This window comes from Pipistrellus hanaki, assembly GCF_964339955.1.
Source record: "Pipistrellus hanaki genome assembly, chromosome: 5".
Lineage (NCBI taxonomy): Eukaryota > Metazoa > Chordata > Mammalia > Chiroptera > Vespertilionidae > Pipistrellus > Pipistrellus hanaki.
In genome coordinates, this window is record NC_140507.1 from 71,658,508 (window position 1) to 71,681,955 (window position 23,448).

The 23,448-nt window shown below is 55.8% G+C and overlaps 1 protein-coding gene across 1 annotated transcript; it reads left to right on the plus strand.

Annotated features, from left to right (window-relative positions):
* The first annotated feature begins 1,436 nt into the window (after nt 1–1,436).
* On the plus strand, nt 1,437–22,477 carry THOP1 (thimet oligopeptidase 1). The gene is made up of 13 exons (XM_084883493.1): nt 1,437–1,618; nt 4,781–4,993; nt 8,217–8,365; nt 10,238–10,345; nt 12,076–12,178; nt 14,739–14,899; nt 15,855–15,990; nt 16,426–16,792; nt 17,049–17,250; nt 19,332–19,518; nt 19,608–19,736; nt 20,805–20,941; nt 21,332–22,477. The coding sequence occupies exons 1-13, from the start codon at nt 1,603–1,605 to the stop codon at nt 21,485–21,487; spliced, it is 2,064 nt and encodes a 687-aa protein (XP_084739619.1). The 5' UTR covers nt 1,437–1,602; the 3' UTR covers nt 21,488–22,477.
* The last annotated feature ends 971 nt before the right edge of the window (nt 22,478–23,448 follow it).

Consider the following 23,448-nt stretch of genomic DNA (forward strand, 5'->3'; position numbering starts at 1 on the left):
AGTGCACTGGGTCCCCCATCCTGAGAGTTTAAGGTAGGAGAGTTTAGGGGCGGTCCCAGGGAAAGATAATAGAATATTCAGCAGTTTTTCAGGTGTGTCCTATAGGTTTGTGCTCTCCACTGATCGATTGGCAGGCACCAGGTCAGGAGGTCATTCATGCTGCTGGTCCTGAGGTCAGCCAAGCCTGGTTTTGTTGCTTACCTGGTCCTGGGGCTGAAATACAACTGAGGCATAGATATTATCTCTAGGGAGGAAAGGTGATATGCTAGAGGAGGAAAATCACCCTGTGGGGCGAGGCCCCACCCTACAATTGATGGTCTGGGCTTTCCACCCTGGTGCCTGCTGTACCTGGCCCTTTGTCCTTGCTCTACTCTGGTCTAACTGCTTACCATGTATTATAGAATAGTAAACTAGTACATAAATCAATGGATTTCACTAATGGCAAGCGATATGAGGAAAAATGGGATGCTGTGATTGGGGCGATAAGTTGGCCAGGGTGGTTAGGGAGGGCCTTTCTTTGAAAATGTGGATTTGGGAGGGTGAGGAAAAACACTTCAGGTACAGGAAAAACAGTGGAAATAAAGACAAGTAGAATTAAATTCGGCACACTTAATAGAGAATGAGTGATGAGAAATTCCCTAGGATGACTCACAACTGCCCACCACTAGTATCTAAAGTTGCCAGAAGCGTTCTCCCGATTCATTTTTATCCTATTTAAGACGTATGAACTTTTATCACCCTGGGTTATTTTAATTCTTCTGCAGAAATAAAAAGAAGTTTTCTTTTTCTCCCCGCCCCCCCCCCTTTTTTTTGCAAGGTTAATTCTAATAAATTTTTCTTTCTGGAGGCCTTAAACACTTCAATCTTTGTTGTTGTTTGTTTGTTTTTAAATCATGTTTTTTTAAAATATATTTTATTGATTTTTGTACAGAGAGGAAGGGAGAGAGCTAGAGTTAGAAACATCAATGAGAGAGAGTCATCAATCAGCTGCCTCTTGCACACCCCCTACTGGGGATATGCCCACAACCAAGGTATACATGCCCTTGACCGGAATCGAACCCGGGGCCCTTCAATCCCCAAGCCGACGCTCTATCCACTGAGCCAAACCGGCCCCGGCTGTTGTTGTTTTAACCAACACTAGATATAGGTCAGCCTGCACTGGACAAAATACCTATTGTTTGAAGTTTGGATCCGTTTATGGAGGCTGCCTTGGTGATCCTTCATTGCTTGGGTTTCTTTTCCTTCTTTCTCTTCTTTTCTCTTTCAGGCCGAAAGGATGCAGGTACTAATTAATTCGGGGACTAGAAGCCCAGGCAAAGTACCAGCAGAGAGCGTTCAGCGGCTCCGAGGGGCCCGCCACCCGTCCCCGCCTCTGCCTGTGCCTCCTCCCGTTCGTCTCCCCACGGCGCGAGGGCGGCGGGGGGCGGAGAGAGCCGGCCGCGCCTGCGCCGTGCCTCCTCCGGCGGCCAGGGCGGTGGGTGCCTCACTCGCCACCGCGTCCACGGAGCGGAGCGGACGGAGGCGCCGGGCGCACGCGGCCGAGGCCGAGACCGACGCAGACCCGGTGGAGGAGGGAGAGGACCCCGGCGCACACCGCCCGCCATGAAGCCCCCCGCAGGTACCGGCCGCCGCTCCGCGCGGCCCGCCCGCGGGTCCGGAGCCCCCTGCGCCCTCCGTGCGTGTGGCGCCGGGACGTAGGCCCCAGAGCGGCGCCCGGTGACCCGCGGGGACCGGGCCCCGGAGCGGCGGCGGCGAGCCCGGGACCGCACGCCCGCCCGCCGTGGCGGATGAATGAACCGGCGTTCCCAGCGCTTCGCTCATGCAGCCAACTTCACGTGGCTTCTGCAAAGCACGGGCCGGGCCCGGGGTTGGGCGCTGGGAGAGACCATGCTTTCTAGACGGAGTTCCAGAGCCGGAGACTGAGATGTTCAGCAAGCAAAAGAAGCAAGCCAGGGCTTTGGAGTGGTCAGCCAGTGCAGGGGCTGGTGGCGCTTTTTAAAAATGTATTTTATTGTTTTGTTTGTTTGTTTGTTTTTACAGAGATAAAGGGAGAGGGACAGAGAGTTAGAAACATCATGAATGGTGGCGCTTTTTTTTTTTTTTTTTTTTTTTTTTTTTTTTTTTTAGAGAGGGCATCCAGGAGGACTTCTGGGAGGGGGTGGCATTTCGGCTTGGCCTGGATGGGGAGAAGCCGCTCTCTGCCAAGACCTCTGGCGGGAGCGTGTCCCACTTGGCTGTAACCCTGAGGGCAAAAGCCTGGAGGCAGGAACATGGGTAATAACATATCTGGAGAGTAATAGGTCATTTGGGCTGGACTACAGCTTTTAGTTTAAAGGCAGATGGGCGCTGTGGACGGGTTTCCATTGGGAGCCGCATGATGACCTGTGTAGGGCATTTTAGGAAATCGCCCAGGTTGTTGTGTGTAGCCTCCTGGAGTGTTCCCTTGCCCGCCCTCTTTCTCCAGCTCATTGCAATGGTGATGATGATAATTGCATTCATAATAATTGCAGCCAGGGGTTCTGGAGGCAGAGAATGTTGTCCGCCTTGTTCCCTGGAGGATTGTTAGCTTGGGGACAGGCACCTAGCTGGTAATCAGTAAACATTTGTGGAATGAATGTGCCTGCTCACATTTTTCAAATTCTAGGTCCTTCAGGAGGCTTTCCTGACCTCCCAGCTAATGTGGGTCTCCCAGCTTTCCTGAGCTTCTGGAGCCCTTCTTTGCCACCAAATTTAATACAGACCTTCAATCCCTTTTTGGCACTTTCTGCTCCGCAAACAGAAAGACTTTTACGAAGTCCACAGCAGTCCTTTGGCCAGAAAAATCTGGCCTGTGCTGACTTAAAAGCTTTCCTTCTTCCCTCTCAGTGGATATCATTGGTCCTCAGCTAGGATGGTTGTACAATACCATCCCCGGGGACCCTGGGCCGTACCCGGGGACATCTGTGGTTGTCATGACTGGGAATGCTCCTGGCAGAGAGTGGGAGAGGAGCCAGGGATGCTGCTCAGCACCCCGAAATGGCCCCATCCCATAGAATGACCCAGCCCCCAATGCTGTTTTTTTTGTGGTTTTTTTAAAATATATTTTTTATTGATTTTAGAGAGGAAGGGAGAGGAAGAGGGAGAGAGAAACACCAATGATGAAAGGGAACCACCGATTGGCCATCTCCTGCACGCCCCCCACTGGGGACAGAGCCCACAACCCGGCATGTGTCCCCCTACCAGAATCAAACCTGGGACCCTGAGTCCGCAGGCCGACGCTCTATACACTGAGCCAAACTGGCCAGGACCCAGCCCTCAATGTTGACAGTGCTGTTCAAAAAACTACCCCAAAGATACCAAACACAGGTTTGAGCCAGCAGCGCCTTGCAGAGGTCCCCAGTGTTCACAAGATGGGGAGTCCAGGACACTTTGGCCCTGCTCAGCTCCTGGCTGGCCAGAAGGAGGGAAAGGAGGCATCGCTGGGTGTTTCCTGGAGCAACCCCTTCTTGTTGGTGGTGTATTCCACACCCACTCGACCCATGAACTCAACAAGTCATTTGGGTCGGGTGCGGCCATTCCAGATCTACAAGGTCTTTCTGAGGACGGAATGTGGAAGGGGAGACTGGCAGGGTGAGGGCTCAGGTCAACCCGTAGGAAGGCCCTGGAGACTGAAGGAAGCCAGTGTGTCTGGTAAAACCAGCTGGCCAAACCTGCCATACAGGACTCCGTAGAATCTGGACAATCTAGACCAGGGGTCAGCAAACTGCGAGATAAGGGCGCCCATGGGTTAGCCTCGGCTGCCACATACCGCCTCCCACGTGAAATCACCTTTAGCTCATGGGCTGTATAAAATCAAGTGGGTATAGACTTTGATGAAAGGTTTGAACTTGAATCCTGTGTGCAGGGTGGAGTAGGGGAGAGGGGACAGGGAGACCTGACACCCAGATGTACAGATTTACAAAGGTGAGGTGATTGTAGTACACCAGTTCACAGTGTGGGAGCGCCATCAGACCGTGGGCGTGAACCCCACCTCCAGCACTTGTTGCCTATGGGATCATTGTGGCCGGAGACTTGAACTCTCCCAGTCTCAGGATTCCCACCCATAAAGCAGGCAAATGGAATGCCGAGTACAGCACTGTCAGAATTCAGAGAGGGGAAGCGTACAAAGCATCTTACACTCTGAACCTTACACAGAAGTTGTCGAGTGACTGCTGTTAGTACAGACCACAGTCTCTTACCTAAAAGCTCTCAGAGCTAGGGATGTTTCAGGAATCAGGGTTTCCTCCTGTTTTAGAAAGGTAATGCAGTGCGCATGTCACATGTTACATCCAGGGAGGCCTGGAGTCGCACCCTGTAATCCAGGTATTCTCTGAGTGAAATGCAGGTATACACCAAATGCCCACCTCCCCGCTGTTGACATTTGGGGGTCGGGTCGCTCTTTGTGGGGAGCCGTCCTGTGCATTGTGGGGTGTTGAGCAGCATCCTCGATGCAGTGGCATTACCCCTGGTCCTGACGGCCTCAGAGGTCCCCAGGCATCACTGTGCCCTGGGGAGCAGAATCAGCTTCTCTAGAGGACTGTTCAGCCCGTGCATCCTCACAAGGCGGGCCTTGCTCATCTGCAGAGAGACACAGGTCCTTTCCTGTCCCTCATTCCCCACCCCCTCACTCACCCCACACTGGGAACTGGTGTACTGGACTAGTGTTAGTGTCCCCTCCGCCTCCCCCCGCCAATCCGGTTCGTCTGACCCTAATTCTGGATGGGAAGCAGATGCTTAGTGTGGTGTTTTGCCCTCCGTGCAGCCTGCACAGCAGATGTCCTGGACAAGGCAGCCCCCTGCTCCGTGGTGAACTACCTGAGATGGGACCTGAGCGCCCAGCAGATAGCAGAGCTCACGACGGAGCTCATGGAGCAGACCAAGCGCGTGTACGACCAGGTGGGCTCCCTGAAGTTTGAAGACGTGTCCTACGAGAGTACACTCAAGGCGCTGGCTGACGTGGAGGTGACCTACACAGGTAAGCCCAGGTCAGGGTCCAGGCGGGGAGCTCCCGCACCCTCGCCTGGGGCGGTGCCACCGTTCCCTGGGGCGGTGATGGACAAAAGGTGCTGACAGAGGCAAAGGCGCCCGGCAGGTGTGGCCCATCCCCTGAGTGCCCCGCTCCACCTGGCCTCCTGGGGTGATCGTCCGCACAAGCACGTCATCGGAGGGCCCAGAGGGAGCAGCAGCACCCGTCTCTGAGAGCCCGCTCGGGTGCCTGCCGTGAAACCGGAGCCCTTCTCACTCCTTTCCAGTCCCACGGGGTGTTTGTTTTCTCTCTGAGCGCTGAACTGAGACCTGAACTTGGCTCCCTTGCTTTGCTTCTCCCCACGGCCTCCCTGCGCCGTGGGTAACCCGATGCCGGCCCCAGCTGGCCGCTCTCCTCTTTGGGGTCTGTCCGCTTCCTTCGGGAGGAGCCGGTGCTCCGTGAAATAGATGCGGCATCTGCCTCCTGGAGCCCTCTCTGTAGAGGGTGACGGTGCGGGGACAGAAGATCCAGGGGAGTCTCGAGGCAGAGCGTCCTGAGCCGGGAAACCCCCTGACCCCAAAGCTAGAGCAAAGGTCGTTTTCTCGGGAACAGTTGGGAATCCCTGCTGCAGGATTCTCACGCACCCCTGAGGCCTCGCTGCGTCCTCTTTGCTGGTGTTGAGGGGTGAGGGCTCTGCGTCTTGCCTTTGCTTCCTCTTCCCCACTTGGAGCAGATGGGCCTCAGTCTCCCCTTCTTCTCTCTCACAAGCGGTACTCAAAGGTCGCAGGATGCTAATTCCCACTCACTAGGTGTCACTCCACCCCAGCTCCACTCAGTGGCCCAAGTCATTCTAAGGAAAATGAAAACTGCCTCCTGGTGCTTCTGGAGGCAAAGTCCTGGATGTGGCCTCCAGTGCCTGCGCTGCCAGCCCTCCCCCCTCCCGGGGCCGTCTGCCGGCCACAAGGCCTTGCACTGCTCATCCCTCCCCTCTTAGCCTGGAGTCCTTCTCACCCTCAGCTTTGCTGGATGTCACACTGCTCTGGATCACAGGAGCCCTTCCCCACCCCAGTGCCCAGATGACCCCTCCCTCTGCACTGTTTGGATGTTGCACTCAGTGCATGTCAGTCTGCCAATCCCAAACCCAGATGCTGGGTCTTTGCTTTTCACTGTTCTTGGGCAGCCAGCGGCAGGTCCACCCAGGGCCCCAGCGTTTAATACAAGTCAGCTGAGCAGGTCAGTCCTCACCCGGCCCTCAGAGGTCTTCATGGTGCAATGAGATGCATCCGGACCGTGGAAGTGACCAAGCTGTGATTGAATTCAGGTCTCCCAGTGCACTGTGTGCTTTGTTGTTGTGTTTGTTTGTTTGTTTTTTGATATTTTTATTGATTTCCGAGAGGAAGAGAGAGGGAGAGAGAGAGAGAACATCAATAATGAGAATCATCAGTCAACTGCCTCCTTCCCGGCCCCCACCAGGGATCGAGCCCGCAACCTGGGACTGTGCCTCTGACCGGAATCAAACCCGGGACCCCTCAGTTCGACACTCCATCCACTGCATCAAACAGGCCAGGGCAGGGTGTGCTTTTTTTAAATCTTTCTTTTGAGATACAATTTTTATACCATGTAATGCACCTATTGACAGCAGTAGTTTTTAGTTTATTTGCAGCATTGTCCAACTATCACCATTATCTAATTTTAGAATATTTTTGTCACACCAAAAAGAAGCCCCATCCCTCTCCTCTGGCAACCAGGAATCCACTCTGTCACAGGGTTTGCCTGTCCTGGACATTTCACAATAATGGGATTCCACACTGTGTGGCCTTTCGTGTCTGCTTCTCTCACTGAATGTATGTCCACCTGTTGTAGTGAGTGTCATTGCTTCAGTCCTTTTCACAGCTGAGTCATATTCCTAGGTGGACGGACCACATTTGTATATCCGCTCACCTGTCAGTGGGCTTCCACTCTGGTTATTATGAATCCTGCTACTGTGCACAGGTGTGCCCAGGTTTCAGTGTGGGCGTGTTTTTGTTTCTTATGGGTGGACACTTAAGGACAGAATTACTGGGTCACGTGGTCTGTGTTAAAATTACACTCTCATAGCCACTCCTTTCTTCTCTGTTTAACAAAGTGTAAATCTATAATGATAAAAGCCCAAGCGACCGTCACAACCAGACGGACCCCCGAGCAGGCTGTGTGGGTGACTAGGCTGGCAGAGGGGCTAGTGAGGGGCAACCAAACACTGAGCAGCAGGCTGTGTGGGACAATAAGGCCCGCAGGGGGGACAGCTGAGGGGGACCAGGCTGGTGGGTGGGAGGGCAGTGAGAGGTGACCAGGCCAGCCGAGGGAGACAGTGAGGGGCTACCAGGCTGGGGGGTGGGGGGGGCAATCAGGCTGGCAGGAGGGGGGGCAGTAAGGAGTGATCAGGTCAGGGGGGAGGCGGGGGGGAAAGGGGTGACCAGGTTGGGGGCAATCAGGCAGGCAGGCAGGTGAGCAATTAGGAGCCAGTGGTCCCAGATTGTGAGAGGGATGTCTGACTGCTGGTTTAGGCTCAATCTGTAAATTATAAAATTGAGAGAGACAACTTACCAGTGGCCTGTAAATTATAAAATTGTGGATTTAAAATAGAGCCATCAGGCCCTAACCAGGTAGCTCAAGAGGTTAAAACGTCATCCCAATACGCCAAGGTTGCGGGCTCAATCCCTGGTGAGAGCACATACAAGAATTATCTGATGAATGCATAGATAGGTGGAATAACAAATGAATGTCTCTCTCTCTCTCTCTGGAATCAATAAAAATTTTAAAATTAATTAATTAATAAGAATCAACCATAAATAAGTGGGACAACAAATTGATATCTAGTTTTCCACCTTCCCTTTCCCTCCCATCCCCTTCCTCTCCCCCGCCCCCTAAAATCAGTACGAAAAATAAAATAAAATAGAGCCATCAGCAGCCGTGGCGCTTTTTCTAGAATGGAATCCCTTCAGCCTCTCCTGGTCTGGTCATACTCCCCTGTTACAGTCCTTGACATGAGTTTCACGAGCTAGATCTGTTTCTGTTTGGACTGTGAGGTCCTGAGGATGCGGCTGACAGCGCTGTCCCAGGGCCCCGTGTGGAGAACGTTCACAGAACAAACCGACAAACAGGGATGAGTTCCTCGCCCGGGGCATGAGGTCAGCACCTGCCAGTTTCCACCCGGGACCCTTTCTCACAGTGTCCCATTATCTCCCCGTTTCAGTTCAGAGGAATATCCTTGACTTCCCCCAGCACGTTTCTCCATCCAAGGACATCCGGACAGCCAGCACAGAGGCTGACAAGAAGCTGTCTGAGTTTGACGTGGAGATGAGCATGAGGCAGGACGTGTACCAGAGGATCGTCTGGCTGCAGGTGAGGGTGCTTCGAAGACACGGCACTGGGCACGTCATCACTCGGCTGCCTCCCGCACGGCTCCTAGTACTTGGGATCCAGCCGGCAGCCTGGGCCTGGGCCCTGATCGGGAATCAAACTGGCAGCCGCTTGGCTCCTGGGTTAGCGCTCAATCACTGAGCCACACTGGCCAGGCACTCCCCCGATTTTAAAAGACAGAAAACTGAAGAGTTTCCGAGATGGAAGGGGAGGATGACTGCACAGCAGTGTAAATGGACTTAATGCCACCGAGCTGTGCATTTGAAAGTGGTCAAAGTGGTAAATTTTATGTCTGTTTTCCCACAATATAAAAAATTAAAAAACGACAGACAGCCGGGACCGGTTTGGCTCAATGGATAAAGCATCGGCTTGGGGACTGAAGGGTCCCGGGTTCGATTCCAGTCAAGGGCATGTACCTTGGTTGCGGGCATATCCCCAGTAGGGGGTGTGCAAGAGGCAGCTGATCGATGACTCGCTCATCGATGTTTCTAATTCTCTATCTCTCTGTACAAAATCAATAAAACATGTTAAAAAAAAAAAAAGACAGACAGCCCTAGCCGGTTTGGCTCAGTGGATAGATTGTTGGCCTGCGCGGACTGGGGGGTCCCAGGTTCCATTCCGACCAGGGGAATATGCCTGGGTTGCGGGCTCGATCCCCCATAGGGCGGCGTGCAGGAGGCAGCCAATCAATGATTCTCTCTCATCATTGATGTTTCTATTCCTCCCTCTCCCTTTCTCTCTGAAATCAATAAAGAAATATATATTTTTAAAAATAAATTAAAAATGGCAGACAAATGGAGAGGAATGGAAAAAAGACAGTATGAAAATCCTAGGACTCCTTCACCTTTCCCACATCCACCTGTCATTGTGCTTTGCTGACCTTGTTGGGTGTCACTCAGAGAGAATGTCCCCTCTCCCTCGTGAGGTGAGCAGGTTCGAGGACCTGAGCTGGTGACACAGCACGAGCTGGGAGGCTGGGCTCCATCGCCAGCCGGGGCTCCTCACGGGAGCGGGAACCTCACTGCTGGTGTCGGAGGGCTCTTCACGCAGCTCATTCTCTTTTGTTTTTGTGTGTGTGCTTTGGTGTTTTTTAATCCTCACCCAAGGATATTTTTCCATTGATTTTTTTTTTTTTTTTTAAGAGAGAGAGGGCAAGACAGAGATAACTGTCTAGTGAGAGAAACAGAGTGATTGGTTGCCTCCTGCAGGCAGCCTGGCCAGGGCCCGGGCCAGGGAGGAGCCTGTAACCCAGGTATGTGCCCTTAACCGGAATGGAACCCCGGTTCCTTTCATCCACTGGCTGGGGCTCGTTCATGCCCTTCAAATGTGCTGACATGTCAGCCTCAGGATCGGTGTGCTTTGGTGCATGTGCAGGCGCAGGCCTGGGGAAGCACACGCTATATTGTTGTTTTTCTTATTGAAATTCTTATTGAGACAATTACGGGTTCACATGCAGTAGTGAGAAATGATTCGAAAAGTCCTCATCTCCACTTTGTCTGATTTTCCCCATTGTATCATTTTGTGGGACCCAAGACAACCTCAGAAGCAGGGTACTGCCCGCTCTCTATTCCTCTGGAAGCACTCACTTGTTGCATGCCCTCTGGGCTGGTCTCACTCTGGGCCATGCCAGGGAGCAAGCATCCGGGAGCAGGTTCTGTGTGGACTTACGGCTTCATTCTCTGGGATAAATGCCCAGGAGGGCAGGTGCTGAGTCATACGGTCATTGTACATTTCCCTCTTTAAGAAGTGGCTGCACTGTTTTACCTAACCTCACCAACATCTGAGAGAGCTGCCTCAGCCTTTGGCACGGTCGTGATTTTTCACCAAAAATAGAACTTTGATTTCTTATTCTAGGAAAAAGTCCAGAAGGACTCCCTGAGGCCAGAGGCAGTGCGGTACCTGGAGCGACTGATCAAGCTTGGCCGAAGGAATGGGCTCCACCTGCCAGAGGAAACTCAGGAAGTGAGCGCCAGCTGTGGGGGGAGGGGCATGCCTTCCCGCACCATCTGAGGGCCCGTCCTCTGGCCTAATGCTGCCTGCACTCCGGTGGGAGGTCTGTCTAGAGCAGCGCTCTCTCGTCACCTGCCCTGCTCTCAGCCCTCCAGGGTCTTCCTCGGGGTCACAGGACCCCCCAGCGAAGGAGAGAGTGCAGGCTGAACAAGGCACCTCCCGGCATCCCGCCTCATTCAGTTGTCTGAAATTGGCTGCGATGGTATTAAGGAAAAGCTCATTGTTCCTGTGTCTCCTCCACCCTCAGCACAGTGTCCCTGCCGATGCCAGGTGTGTGAGGACCCCACAGGAAGGAACTTTCTGACACCGGCCGGGTGTCCTACACTTTGACTCGGTTCTGACACTGTTTACCAGGAAAGGCATCACGTTCCGCAGGGTCAGGGTCAGCCCCACAGGACTGCCTCTACTTCAGACCTGTGATAGAAATTGGAGGTTCCGCCGAAACCGGTTTGGCTCAGTGGTAGAGCGTCGGTCTGCGGACTGAAAGGTCCCAGGTTCTATTCTGATCAAGGGCATGTACCTTGGTTGCTGGCACATCTCCGGTAGGGGGTGTGCAAGAGGCAGCTGGTCGATGTTTCTCTCTCATCAACGTTTCTAGCTCTCTCTCTCCCTTCCTCTCTGTAAAAAATCAATAAAATATAAAAAAAAAGAAAAAGAAATTGGAGGTTCCCATGACCCTTCCTTAGATTAGGTCAACTTCCTAAATCGGCTGGCAGGACTCAGAGGACCCGTTGCTCACAGGATCCCTGGTTTAGTGTAAAGGGTTATGACTCGGCCATAGCAGATGGAAGAAATGCAAAGGGGAGCTTGGAATTTCCATGCCCCTCCCGCCCCTGCACTTCTCTCTCCATCTGCATGTTCACCAACCCCGGGAGCTTTCTGAGCCCCATCCCTTTGGGAGGTTTCCTTACATCTGCCGATTGATTAAACCGGTGGCCCTTGGAGACATTTCAACCTCCAACCTCCAGCTCCTCTCCCTCCCAGAAGATGGGGAATGGGATGGGACTGAGAATTTGATCCATCCTGTGATTCTGGGGCTTTTGGAAGTGGACTCGTTAGCCTAAACTCCTGTCACTTTGTGACCCTGGGCCCCTTTCACGTGGCAGATCCCAAGGGTCTTAGGAGCCACGTGTCAGAAACAGAGCCAAGTCCAGACGCACATTTCCTATTGGGTCACAGCATCACAGCGAGGGGCGTCCCCTGCTTTCCGGCGGGGAGCTGAGGCTGCTCCCGGGCCTGTGGTTGATGAGGGTGGCGTCTGCCTTCACCCTCGTTGCCTCTCCTCTCCCCGTGCCAGGCAGCCCTGGGGTTTCCAGCGGGCTCACACCCTGCCCAGGTGCTTCCTTTGTGCCCCACGTCACTCGCTCACCCGGAGGGGTCAGCTTTTAACTGTTTCTAAGAACCAGATGGACCCTGAAGGGACAGACATTGAACTCTGTTAGGATGTAAAGCTTAGGCTGAGGACTCCGGGGATAATCCCTCAGTAGGAGGGTCCAGAATGCCCTTGGCTGGGGACCCAAACAGAATCCCCGCGTCCTGAGGCTGCTCAGCGGGCGGACAGGTGCTCGTGCTGAACCCCTCCTGTTGTCTGACCTTGTCTGCCTCTCCTGCCGGTGAGAGCCCCAACCCTGAGGGTATCTTAGCGGCAGTGCTCCCCGCTCATGGTTCTTCCTCTCTCTCAGAAAATCAAAGGCATCAAGAAGAAGCTGAGCCTCCTGTGCATTGACTTCAACAAGAACCTGAACGAGGACACGACCTTCCTGCCCTTCACGCGGGAGGAGCTGGGTACGTGGAGGCCGTGTGTGGGGAAGGCCGCCCTGTCCGCAGCCAGCCCCAGGGGCACGGTCTCGGGGAGACCCTCCAGGATCACCGCCGCCTCCCCTCCCGGGCAAGGGGTTTTCTCCTCGGAGCCCTCGGTCCCTCCTGGGGAGGGCTGAGTTCTGTCTGGAGCTCCTGGCCCTGGTGGCAGATGTCCTGCAGCAGCGGCAGGAGCCTGGCGAGGTGTGGGAGCACAGCCTCAGCCTTGCCACCGAGTCTGCTGGGATATCCACCTGAGGTCCACACCCAGCCCTTTGTTTTTATGTTTTAAAATCTTACAAAATGAAGGGGGCAGACTGAATCCGTGGTTCCCAAGCCTGGCTGTACGTGGGAATGTTGAAGGCTTGGGGCTTAGGTGTCCTTTCTAGTTTTTACTCTTTTCTCCACTTCCCTTTTCCTGGACATTTTATTTTGAAGTGTCCCGCCTCCGGGACCGTTAGGAGAACGGTGCTATGGAAAGCCCTGAGCACCTCCCCGGTCCTCCCCTCCGCTGGGGCTCCGCTGCCCTGCGCTGCTGATGCTCGTGCGTGTGTCATTCCTGAACCTCTGAGAGCTGCGCGGCGGCCTCGTGGGCCCCAGCAGGAGGAGGGTGTTCTGCGTCATCGGTGCGCATGTCACGCTCGGGAAGCGGCATCGAACAGAGCGCAGATAGATTCCCTCGTCAGCTCTCTGCAGGGCGCTCTCTCCTGTCCGGGATCCACTGAGCTTTGGGTCCTGTCAGGCTCCTTTCCTGTCGAGCATTCCTCGGCTTTTTACAGCTTCCCCCATCTTTCCCAACATGGACAGTTTTGAAAACCAGGCCATTGGCGGTGCTACCGCCTGTGAGAGCCTCTGACGAGGCTGCGTACCCTAACCCACTGTGTGCCGTGCAGTGTGGCGTCACGTTATGTAAGGAGGTGGCCAGGGTGCGGAGTCCTCACTGAGGGCGGCTGCACTGCACAGAGACCCATGGACACCATTCCCGGAACAAGGACATACAGACTGCCCACCACTACGCTCTGCCTCCCCTCATCCTCATTCAGTCCCCGCTGTGTCCCAGACAATAAGTCCCACTACGTGGCTCCCTGGCATTTAGGAAAGTGTTTCCTGGGTCTCAAATTCAGGAACAGATCTATTCAGCCTCACTGATGACGGGACTGCCTTGCTGTCTTTGTCCAGCCGGAGGGCCTCGCTGAGTCAGACTGGCCTCTGGCCTCCTGTGTGGGCAGCTTGCGTCCCCAGCACGCGGAGCAGATGACTGTTCGCCCTGCCTGGCCTCAGTCCGTGTCTCGCGGGGCGGGGCCGGTGGCAGTGGCCGGGACGTGTCTGGCCAGCTTGGCAGGGTCTGTCCCAGACTGCAGGTCTGGCTGAGCAGGATTGTGGCACTTGTTTATTTTTTTCTGTTTGCAAAAGGGATACTTGGTGTTATTTTACCAAAATACAGACGACGTATCTCTTCTCTCCCCGCACTGCTCCCTCCCTGCCCAGGAATCTTAATTTCTTGATTAGGTGGTTGTCTGCCAGCTGTTGCCATTGTGAAATTACCAGCTTTCCCTTCACGATCAATCATTTCTCAAGAGGAGCTTTGAGACCACTGCCCATCACACTTCCACCCACTGGTTGTAGCACCCATGGGTGACTTTCTAACTCCATCAATCTTAGTACATTTGTTAGTTGATTTTTCCTCATAAATCAGAGCTTTCCCTTACCCCCATTTATTGATTGATTTATCTATATCAGTGTGGACTATAGGTCCTATTTTATTCAATGGGTTATGGTCTACTGCTGTCATTATTTATGTTGATGCTAAAATTGTCCTAGTATGACCTTAAAGGCCAATTCAAGCATGCCATATCCCTGTTAGTCTTTGAGCACTTTTTTTTTTTAAATTAATATGTTTTATTGATTTTTTAGACAGAGAGGAAGGAAGAGGGATAGAGAGAGAGAATCATCAGTGATGAGCCGAAACCGGTTTGGCTCAGCGGCAGGTAGAGCGTCGGTCCCAGGTTCGATTCCAGTCAAGGGCATGTACATTGGTTGCGGGCACAACTCCGGTAGGGGGTGTGCAAGAGGCAGCTGGTCAGTGTTTCTCTCTCATCAATGTTTCTAACTCTATCTCTCTCCCTTCCTCTCTGCAAGAAAAATCAATAAAATATATTTAAAAAAAAAAAAAAAGAAACATCAGTGATGAGAGAATCACTGATTGATTGCCTCCTGCATGCCCCACACTAGAGATCAAGCCCCAAACCTGAGCATGTGCCCTGACCTCCTGGCTCAGCCACTGAGCTACACCAGCTGGGCATGAGCACCTTTTTGATCCAAGATGTTAGGCTCATTCCTTCCTTTCCCGTGCGGGGGGAACCCTGAAGGTGCCCAGCCAAAGGCATGGCACCCAGTCCTCTGACATGGAAGGACAGGCCAGGGGGTGCTGTCAGCAGTGTAGGCCACCTGGAAGGTGGAGGCATGGTCAGGGCTGCTGGTCCCATTCTAGCTCAGCCCTCCCACCGTGCCTGCACGGGTCTTTAAAAAACCCCAACTTGGTTCACAGGAGGACTCCCTGAAGACTTCCTGAACTCTCTGGAAAAGACTGAGGATGGGAAGTTCAAAGTCACCCTCAAGTACCCTCACTATTTTCCTCTCCTGAAGAAATGCCACGTCCCCGAGACCAGAAGGAAGGTGGAGGAAGCCTTCAATTGTCGCTGCAAGGAGGTGAGAAGGCGGGGCCAGGGCCTGGCTCTGGGGATCCGCCTCGGGGCTCTGTCCTCAGAACTGTTGTGTCTGGAGCTGGGAGGCCGGCCCCGTTCTGTCAGCTCAGAGCAGGGGCTAGAGCGTCTGTCCCGAGCTCATCCTGCTTCTGCCGGGCATCTGCTGCCACATAAATCCCACATGGACACCTGGCTTCTCTCACCCACGCCCTCTTTCCTTCAGCTGTCCCCCATGTTCCCGCCTAACTTAGAGCGTTGCCAGCTCAGGACTGGATAGGGGTTAGCACCGCCAGGTCTTCATTCCCATCCTGGCCCCCGGACTGGACTGAGAGGCAGAGCGGCGGGGTTGGGGGGAGGAATAGGCAGAGTTCCAGGTCCCGGGGACATGGCATGCTGACTGACACCGCTGGCCACCAGCCTCGAGTCCCCTCATGTGACTGGAAGCTCCCCACTCACCTTCCCAGTCGTCATTTACTTTCCTATGTACCAGCCGTGCCAGTGGGAGGATTCTGTCCTGAACGGACTTCTGTCTGTCCTTGCAAGTGAATCAGACGGGTTTCATTTTGTGTTGGCCCATGAGCTGGGTCGGCTGGTTGGCTGCCCAGCGGTGCCGTAGAGATGTGGTGCCGCCTTGAGCCCTGGGCCAGGCCCTTGGTGGGGGCACAGCGCCTCCTGGAGGCCGTCCTGGCCCCACATTGCTTTCCCCTCGGCTTCAGAGCCCTTCATGGTTCACACCCTTCGTGTTTCCAAAAGGAGCGAGGGCCGATAGCTGTATGCCGGGACAGAGACGAGAAGGCAGAGAGCCAGGCCGAGGGCAGGAGGGAGGGAACGCCGGTGCGGAGCCAGCCAGGGCTGAGAAGCCCTGCAGCGGCTGGGACGCGTCAGGGAGGCAGGGTGCCGGCCTGGGACCCCCGCAGGCGGGAGCGGCACCCACAGGCCCGCTCACCTGTCGGTTCCAGGAGAACTGCGCCATCCTCAGGGAGCTGGTGACCCTGCGGGCCCAGAAGTCCAGCCTGCTGGGCTTCGGCACGCACGCCGACTACGTCCTGGAGATGAACATGGCCAAGACCAGCCAGACAGTGGCCACTTTCCTAGGTAACCGGCCTTCCCCGCCTCCGGGTGCTGTTCTCGACTGAGGAAATGGTGCTTCTGGAGCCTCTCCTGTCCACCCTGCGGTGGGCATCCCGCCGACTCCTCCGGCCCCTGTATCTGACCTGCGGGTCCTCATCTCACGGCTGCGCACGGGGGCTGTGAGGCGAGGCCGACAGCTGGCCCTGCTCTGCCCTCCGGGTGTGTGGCTGCTGTTTCCCCTGTGAACGCGAGACCTCTGCCCTCCGGGGGCTGACAGGGTGCTGGCCTCAGCCAGGCTTCTGTCTCAGGCCCATCCTTCCCACGCGGGGCGCCAGGGCCCGGACAGCGGAGAAAGCCGAGGCCAGCCAGTGGGGAGCTGGCCGTGGTGGGGGTGAGCATGGCAGCCCTGGTGTGCCCGCCGCAGGGGGGTAGCCTTGCCTTTCCCCTCTGTGCCCCCAGACGAGCTGGCGCAGAAGCTGAAGCCCCTCGGGGAGCAGGAGCGGGCGGTGATCCTGGAGCTGAAGAAGGCCGAGTGTGAGAAGCGGGGCCTGGACTTCGATGGGCGGATCAATGCCTGGGACATGCGCTACTACATGAACCAGGTGGAGGAGACGTGCTACAACGTGGACCAGAACCTGCTCAAGGAGTACTTCCCCATGCAGGTGGTCACCAAGGGGCTGCTGGGCATCTACCAGGAGTTGCTGGGGCTGACCTTTGACCTGGAGGAGCACGCCGCTGTGTGGCACGAAGACGTGAAGCTGTACTCAGTGAGGGACACGGCCTCAGGGACGGTCATCGGGAAGTTCTACCTGGACCTCTACCCCCGGTGCGTGGGGGCTGGGCGGAGGGTCAGGGGCCGCGAGCGTTCTTAGTTTGGGGGGGTGTGCACCCCCTCCTCTGCTGAGAGCCCTGCAGTGTGTCTGTGAGCCTCGGCTGGCAGGGGGCTGGTGGAGGGATGCAGGGTCAGGGAGTGGCAGAACTGGGGACCAGTCTGGGTTACTACCCCACTGGGCCAGGTAGCAGGCAGAGCAAACCCCCAGCCAGGCCTGACCCTGCCCTCTCCCTCCCCTCGTGATCCCCAGGGAAGGCAAGTATGGGCACGCAGCCTGCTTTGGCCTGCAGCCCGGCTGTCTGCGCCAGGACGGGAGCCGCCAGATCGCCATCGCGGCCATGGTGGCCAACTTCACCAAGCCCACCCCGGATGCCCCCTCCTTGCTGCAGCATGATGAGGTGGAGACCTACTTCCATGAGTTTGGGCATGTGATGCACCAGCTCTGCTCTCAGGTGGGTGTGGGGCCAGGGGCTGGCAGGGAAGAAGGGCAGGGTGGTTAGCGGGACTAGAGGCAGTTTCTCCATGTTGGAGTCTTTATGGGGCTTTACCACGGATAGGGTAACACCCTGTTGTCTTCATTTCTATCACAAAGCCACATGAGCTGCTCAAACAGCAGAAATGTCTGATGTCCTGGTGCAGAGGCTGGAAGTCCGAGGTCACTGTGGGCAGGGTTGGTGAGCGCTCTCCTTGGTGTGTAGATGCCAGCTTTTCCACATGTCCTCACATGATGGTCCCTCTGAATGTGTCTGTGTCCTGATCTTATAAGACGGTGGTCATATTGGATTAGGGCCTATCCTAGGGGCCTCATTTAATCACCTTTCCAAGATTCCATCTCTAAGCATAATCGTGTTCTGATGTCTTGAAGGTCAGGATTCCAGTGTATAAATTTTGGAGAGACACAGTCAGCCCATAATTGCTCTCAGAGAACTGTAAGGTTAGTGAAGATACTATACGTATGTAACATGCTTAGTGTAGTGTTCTGCTAGCCTTATTACCTGCTAGCTCACATTAAGGAGCATTGCAAGATCCAGTGAAAATCAGCAATGATAGCCAGAGCACATGCTGCAGGACCCAGACACAGAGCTGGCTCTGGATGCAGTGCACACTCACTGAGCCAGTGAGAGGCTGCTCTGGAATCAGTGCACACGCACTGAGCCCAGTGAGAGCCGGCTCTGGAATCAGTGCACACGCACTGAGCCCAGTGAGAGCCGGCTCCGGAATCAGTGCACACGCACTGAGCCCAGTGAGAGGCGGCTCCGGAATCAGTGCACACGCACAGCCCAGTGAGAGGCGGCTCCGGAATCAGTGCATACGCACTGAGCCCAGTGAGAGCCGGCTCTGGATGCAGTGCACACGCACTGAGCCCAGTGCGGAGGGCAAGGGGCAGACATGGAGCCTTGGAAGTTGAAGGAACTTCCCCGTAGAGGCTCTCAGTGGCCGAGACAGGACTCACCCGGGTGTTCTGGGCCCCCAGCCTGGTGTCAGGCCACGGGACCCAGCTATGCACATGGCATTTTCCTTCTGGCCCCTCTCACACAGTCAGCCCTTTCTCCTGATAGCAAAAGTGTGCTTAGGGGCTAAAAGGGAGTGTGTGGGAACTGGGTGCTCAGGGATTTTTAGTCAGTTCACCGAGCTGTGCAGCCGTCACCACTGTCCAGTCCTGTAATATTCCATCACTCCCAAAAGATCTTCCTACATTGGCTGTCACTCCCCACTCTGTCCACACCCTCCCCAGCCCCTGGCAACCATCAATCCATTCTCTCTGGATGTGCCTGTTCGGGACATGTCACATTGATGGACCTTGTGGCCTTTTGTGTCTGGTTCTCTCATTGAGCGTCATGTATTCAAGGTCCACCCATGCTGTAGTGAGTGTTGGTGCCTCACTCCTTTCCATGGCGGAGGAACACTCCGTGTGTGAATGGACCACTCTGAAGATGACCGTGTGTCCTCCTCTCCCAGGTTCCCTGCCTCACCGAGCGCCAGGATAGCACTCCTTAACCAGTTAACTGCCATAAGTGTCTATAGACGCAAGCAGCGGGCCTTTTTTAACTAAATTCAGAATATCGTGGCACTTAAACTGGTTAAATCTCTCAGCAGCTTGTTTGGCTGATTAGCTGCCAGACCCAGGCTTTGGCTGCACTGGATCAAGTGCTATTTTTCAGGAAAAATTTCAGACACTCAGAAGTGGACAAAAATACAGTGTATCTTCCAACATCCATCATCAGATCCCACCGTTCCCAGGCTTTGGCCTTTTGGGGTACAGGCTTGTTGAGAGTGTTGGCTTCATGGGTGGGAGGGAAGCTGGGTGGCCAGCAGGGAACATGGTGCTCTCTGCCTCCGTGTCCCTGGCTGAGACGGGCCGGCCAGCCGCTGCCCGGGGAAACGGAGTCCCCATCCTCGGCCCCGCCTCACGGTGTGGGGAGGAAAGGCCCCGCCGGGAATGTTATCCACTGTGCACCTGTGTGCCGGGTGACCCAGGTGGGTGGGAGCGGCCCACCAGGGTCCGGCGTTCTAGCTCCGCCTCGTCCCGCAGGCGGAGTTTGCCATGTTCAGCGGGACGCACGTGGAGCGGGACTTCGTGGAGGCGCCTTCGCAGATGCTGGAGAACTGGGTGTGGGAGAAGGAGCCGCTGCTCCGGATGTCGCAGCATTACCGGACGGGCAGTGCCATCCCCCAGGAGCTGCTGGAGAAGCTCATCAAGTCCCGGCAGGCCAACACAGGTGTGTCCTGCCGCCCCCGCCGCTGAGGCCCCGACTGCAGGGCCGGGCCGAGCACGGTGCCAGCCTCCCGTCTCCTTCCTCCCGACCAGGTCTCTTCAACCTGCGCCAGATCGTCCTGGCCAAGGTGGACCAGGCCCTGCACACGCAGAAGGCCGCCGAGCCAGCCACCGAGTATTCCCGCCTCTGCCAGGAGATCCTTGGGGTCCCGGCCACGCCAGGTAGCTGAAGGACAGGGTTCCTGCGTGCACACTTGTGTGCACATTCAGTCTCACACACACACTTGCACACCTGTTCTGAAATCCCCATCAGAGTGTCAGCACACACTCGCCGTGGGCCTGGCCCCCCATGGAGGTTAGGGGGTCTCTGTCCTCCGGGTCAGGAAAGACCCGGTGCTGCGTGAAGGGCGTTGGGACAGCTTATAGGTCCACTGGCCCCAGTGAAGCAGGCGGCCGTGGCCTCCCTTCTGCCCTGCGTTCCTGGGTCCTTGGCTCCAGTGTGGAGCCTGATGGGGTTGGTGTGGGTGACTCCATCCTTCCTCACTGGTCATGTGCCCCCTCCACCTCCACAGCGCCTTCCTGCGCTCCCTCGGGGCGACCGCCACACACGGCTAAAGCCCGGGAGGTGCAGAAAGTACGAGTGATCTCATACCCTGGGGATGACAGTAGACAAAGTTTATTGGTTTTTTAAAAATATATTTTATTGATTTTTTACAGAGAGGAAGGGAGAGGAATAGAGAGTTAGAAACATCGACCAGCTGCCTCCTGCACACCCCCCACTGGGGATGTGCCCGCAACCAAGGTACATGCCCTTAATCGGAATCGAACCTGGGACTCTTCAGTCCGCAGGCCGATGCTCTATCCACTGAGCCAAATCAGTTAGGGCAGTAGACAAGGTTTTGATGTGTATCTTCCATGTGCCTGTGTGTCCTTGTACATATGCACTCAGTAAACATACATGAAGGTAATTGAGATTTAATGTAGATAGCATTGCATTGGCTTACTGTTTCTTGAGCATTTAAAAACCCTTCAGAAGTGTTTTAATTGACACATGTTCTCTGTCGTGTGGGCGAGCCTTGACTTATCCCAGGGTCTCCCAACATTGAACCCTGGGCGGTGCAGCTTGCAGGTGAGCCCTCTGGCCAAGGCCCCTTACCCTGCTTTCCGGAAGTGCCCGGGCAGTTTCCCCTTCCAGGTGCGAGTACCTCTGATTGGCGGCTCTGAAACCCCCTCTTCCCAGGGGAGTCGGGGGCAGGCCAGGGCACAGCAGTAGCCTCGTGTGTCTTCCAGGGACCAACATGCCTGCGACCTTCGGCCACCTGGCGGGTGGCTACGACGCACAGTACTACGGCTACCTGTGGAGCGAGGTATACTCCATGGACATGTTCCACACACGCTTCAAGCAGGAGGGCGTCCTCAACGGCAAGGTGAGGGGCTGCCAGCGATGCTCCCCGCGGCCTGGGGCCAAGAGCAGCCGTCCTTGGCCTCGGGCCTGCGAGCTGTGCAGCCGTCCCTGGCAGGCGGGGCACCGGGCAGAGTGGGGCTTCCTTTGGCTCTTCAGGGCTCCCCCTGAGACCCTCTAGGGCTAGGGGCTCAGCCACTCCCGTCCTGAAGGACAGGGTCCCTGCATGCACACGTGTGCACATTCAGTGTCACACACACACTTGCACACTTGTTCTGAGATCCCCATCAAAGTGTCAGCACACACTCCCTCGTGATGTTGATGTGGGCGCCCATAGGCCCCCTGGGAGCCGGGGGGGGTGAAGGGGGGATGCTGGAGGACCCTCGACCAGCCCCGCCCCTCTTGTCCCCCGCAGGTGGGCTTGGACTACAGAAGCTGCATCCTGAGACCGGGTGGCTCCAAGGACGCCAGCATCATGCTGAAGCTCTTCCTGGGTCGTGACCCCAAACAGGACGCCTTTCTCCTGAGCAAAGGCCTGCAGGTGGAGGGCAGTGAGCTGCTGGCCTGCTGATGCGCCCGGGGGTCCTGCCAGTCCTGGACGGGGGCTCTCGCTCCCACTGCCCTGGTGCCTTAGCTCCCAGCCTGGAGGCGGGTGGGAGACGGTGGCCTCCACCTCAGCGTCCAGGGAGGGTGGGAGCGGGGCCGTTCTCTCTGGTCGTTTCTCACAGCCGGTGTCCGTGACCCCCACTCAGTGGCCAGCCTGGGCTGGAGAGAGCTCGTCCTCAAGATGTCTGGGGAGCGCTTGTGTCCAGTCAGGCCTTCCTCTTTGTTGCACTAATACAGCCCTTCCTGGTGATTTGTCCTAAGAAAGGAATGGGTTCTTTGAAATTCATCCATTAAAAAAAAGGAAAAAAGAGACTGCTGATCTGTTCTCTGCTGCCTGTCCTTTCTGCCACAGAGGAGTGGGCGTTGGTTCTCACGTGATCGGCGTCGGTTCCTAGGAAGAGTTCCCTTAAGCCCTGACCTGGCGATCAGCCTGGGGGACACAGGCAGGTGCAGGCGGCTCTGTGGGTGTGGAGCTTTCTGGATTGTGACCCGTGTGAGTCACCGGGAGCCCGCTGAGCTGTTGGAGTGACTGCAGCAGGGGGTGGGGAGTGTGGAGCTGGGGTGCCAGGGTCGCTCACCAAGAGGTGTTTTTCCTGCCGACCTCTCCCCTAACACGATTCTGGGGAAATCCTGGGCCCCGTGCAGCGCTGGGTAACGGGGGCTGAGGTGCCCACCTGTGTGCAGCAGCCGCCGTCCGCCCTGGGCCGTGGTGAGTCTGTGCTGGACTTCTTTTCTGGCCCGGCGGCCAGTGTGGGTTCGCAGTCTGACAGGAGCTCGTCTGTTCGGACACAGCTGCTGGGAGCCCTTTCTTGTCCACGTGACCAAGAGGACTGAAAGGCGGTGTGCCCTGTCCTGCTTGCCACTCAGACTGGCCATTAGCAACATGGCCCAGCCTAGACCACGAGGAAGGATGGCCTGGCTCTTCAGTAGTTCTTCAGAAATGCCTGGTGGTAAGGGCAGAGGGTGGGGAAGGAACCTGGTGGAGGGGAGCTATGGAGGGGAAAATTGTAATGATCTGAATAATAAAGATTTATTTGGGAAAAAAAGAGAAAAGAAAGGCCCTGGTGGTCATTGGGTTGCAAGAGGAATTTGGGAAGGGTCCTTCATCTCTGAGCAGGATGGGTGGCCGTCCCCTCTTCATCTGATCTGAAAAGTCCATTTTCTTCCCTGGACTAAGGGGTCCTGCCCTTTGCCATTGAATTGCTCCCTCCAGTTTTTGCCCCCCCCCCAACTGCCCTTCCCCCCCACCCCCGTCCACCCAGGACCAGTCAGTGGAGCGAGGGGTCAGGCAGCACCCTGGCCCTTCTCCCCAAGGCCCAGGTGGCCTGTTGGTAGTGGGGACAGCTGCCTGCCCCTCACCCGACCGCCCTCACCAGCCCTGCTGTGGGGTACCCCTTATGGAGATCTGGCACAGAGCTCCCCGAACCCACATCTGTACCTTAAAGTCTGGGGCAATGGGGCAAGTGTTCTCTTGGCTGGGCTTGTCCAGAGCTGGTAGCACCGTGTGGCTCGGAGGGCTGTGCCGGGAAGGTGGAGGTTACCTGGAACAGTTAGAAAGCCCTGGCCAGGGTGATGTGCTTGGAGTGTTATCCCTATAAAGAGTTGTGGGTGTGATTCCCGGCCAGGGCACGTTCTGAGATTTCAGGTTAATACCCCAGCCCCAGTTGGGGTGTGTGCAGGAGGCAACAGATCAATGAACATGACCTCTGGCGAGGATTAAAGAAATAAAGGGACTGCCGAAACCGGTTTGGCTCAGTGGATGGAGCATCTGCCTGCGGACTGAAAGGTCCCAGGTTTGATTCCAGTCAAGGGCATGTATATACCTTGGTTGTGGGCACATCCCCAGTAGGGTGTGTGCAGGAGGCAGCTGATCGATGTTTCTCTCTCGTAGATGTTTCTGGCTCTCTATCCCTCTCCTCTCCTCTC